The sequence below is a fragment of the Austrofundulus limnaeus genome, unplaced genomic scaffold, assembly GCF_001266775.1.
Source record: "Austrofundulus limnaeus strain Quisiro unplaced genomic scaffold, Austrofundulus_limnaeus-1.0 Scaffold97, whole genome shotgun sequence".
Lineage (NCBI taxonomy): Eukaryota > Metazoa > Chordata > Actinopteri > Cyprinodontiformes > Rivulidae > Austrofundulus > Austrofundulus limnaeus.
In genome coordinates this window covers 1562281-1563636 of record NW_013952499.1, presented here as the reverse complement: position 1 = coordinate 1563636, position 1356 = coordinate 1562281, and the positions used below count along the sequence as shown (strand labels likewise).

Sequence of the window (1356 nt, the reverse complement as noted above, 5' to 3'; positions counted from 1 at the left end):
ACCTTAATTTAGATTGAGATTGATTTTGTATGAGCTGTGTTGGAATGTTGATTCTGTACAACACTTTGGTCTACTAAAAAGAGTTTTACAAAGTTGGATCTCAGTGAAATTGTCAGAAAGTAACTAAATGTCTACAAAGTTTGTAATCAGCTCAATTCAAGATGGCCACCCCAGCTAACTGATCTTAGTTGACACAAAGTGTCTCTACCTCAGTGGGTTTTACAGATCTTGAGCTAGAATTTGACGTGTTAGTAGCTGAGAATCATTAATGTTAACAGGTTGTGTAGAAAATGATCTCAGAATAAAACTCTGGCATTTAATTTTTCACAGCTTCTGACCTCATCCTTTCTTGATATATTCAGTTTATTTTTTTGCATGTTTTCATGCTTTTCAGCCGCTCTTCATGAACCGAGCCTAACTGCTTTGTGTTTATGTCTTAATGCCGTGTCTGTGCATGTTTCCAGGCCTGTCAAGAGCCCCCTGAAGGTGCAGAACGGTGTTCAGGAAGCAGATTCACCCATCAAGAAGGTTGCCAAACGCAGCCGTCAACTCCTGGACAGCGATGAGGACGAGGCTCCGGCTGTTAAAGAACAAGCTGCCACCAGGGGACAGGGAGACAAAGAAGCTAAAGCGGAGGAGAAGGTAAAACAYGAGCTGAATCTGCTGTAATTAAGAGCTCCTTTAGGATTATCGTGGCCTGTTGTTTGTTTAGTGTTGGCCAAATGGCTGGTACACAGAGGGCCGGTGATTGTACACTGACTTGTGATGTTGAATACATTTGTCAATAAGCCACATAATGAAAAGACCTGATTATCGGCTTTGGCCGTCGTTCAGCCACCTGCTGTTTGACGAACGCTCCTCCGAACTGGCCYGCTCACTTTGTTTGTGGCATGTCAGCAGTTATTTATTGTTTGCTGTCGGAGGGAAGAGACGGTGATGGATGTGTGAGGTTTGTCRGTGTGACCCGACTCGTCCTGCTTGTTCACGTGTGGCCAGGTGGGTGTAATATATCCACTCTGGTCCTGTTGGCAGCCGAGCATCTCCACTCCAGCTGAACGTCTTGTTGGTACCTAATCAWGCTTTTTATTCCTGATTAATCTTCTTTACTTTACTTTTATACTAGACACTTRTCCGTGTCAATAACGCACTCATGGTCCTTTTAGTTCCTAGCGTATAGAACTTATAAACGTGTTTCTACCTTCAAAAAATAGACTTTTAAAGAACTTTTCTTTCATTGATCAATGTTGTTGCAACACATTTTCTGTTGGGGTGTATTCAGATCAGGAAAGTCCTTTGGTCCAATTGTTTGGTCCGAACCAAAAATGGACTTTTTATTTTGTTTGGTGCGGTTTGCAT

At 42.3% G+C, this 1356-nt stretch overlaps 1 protein-coding gene across 1 annotated transcript in view; it reads left to right on the top strand.

Moving 5' to 3' along the window:
• The window catches only part of lig1 (ligase I, DNA, ATP-dependent), a gene marked incomplete in the record, with an annotated part of 87978 nt that overhangs the window by 7429 nt on the left and 79193 nt on the right, over nt 1-1356 (top strand). The window contains 1 exon segment of the mRNA XM_014013057.1: nt 465-642. Coding sequence (XP_013868511.1) covers nt 465-642 — 178 coding nt within the window.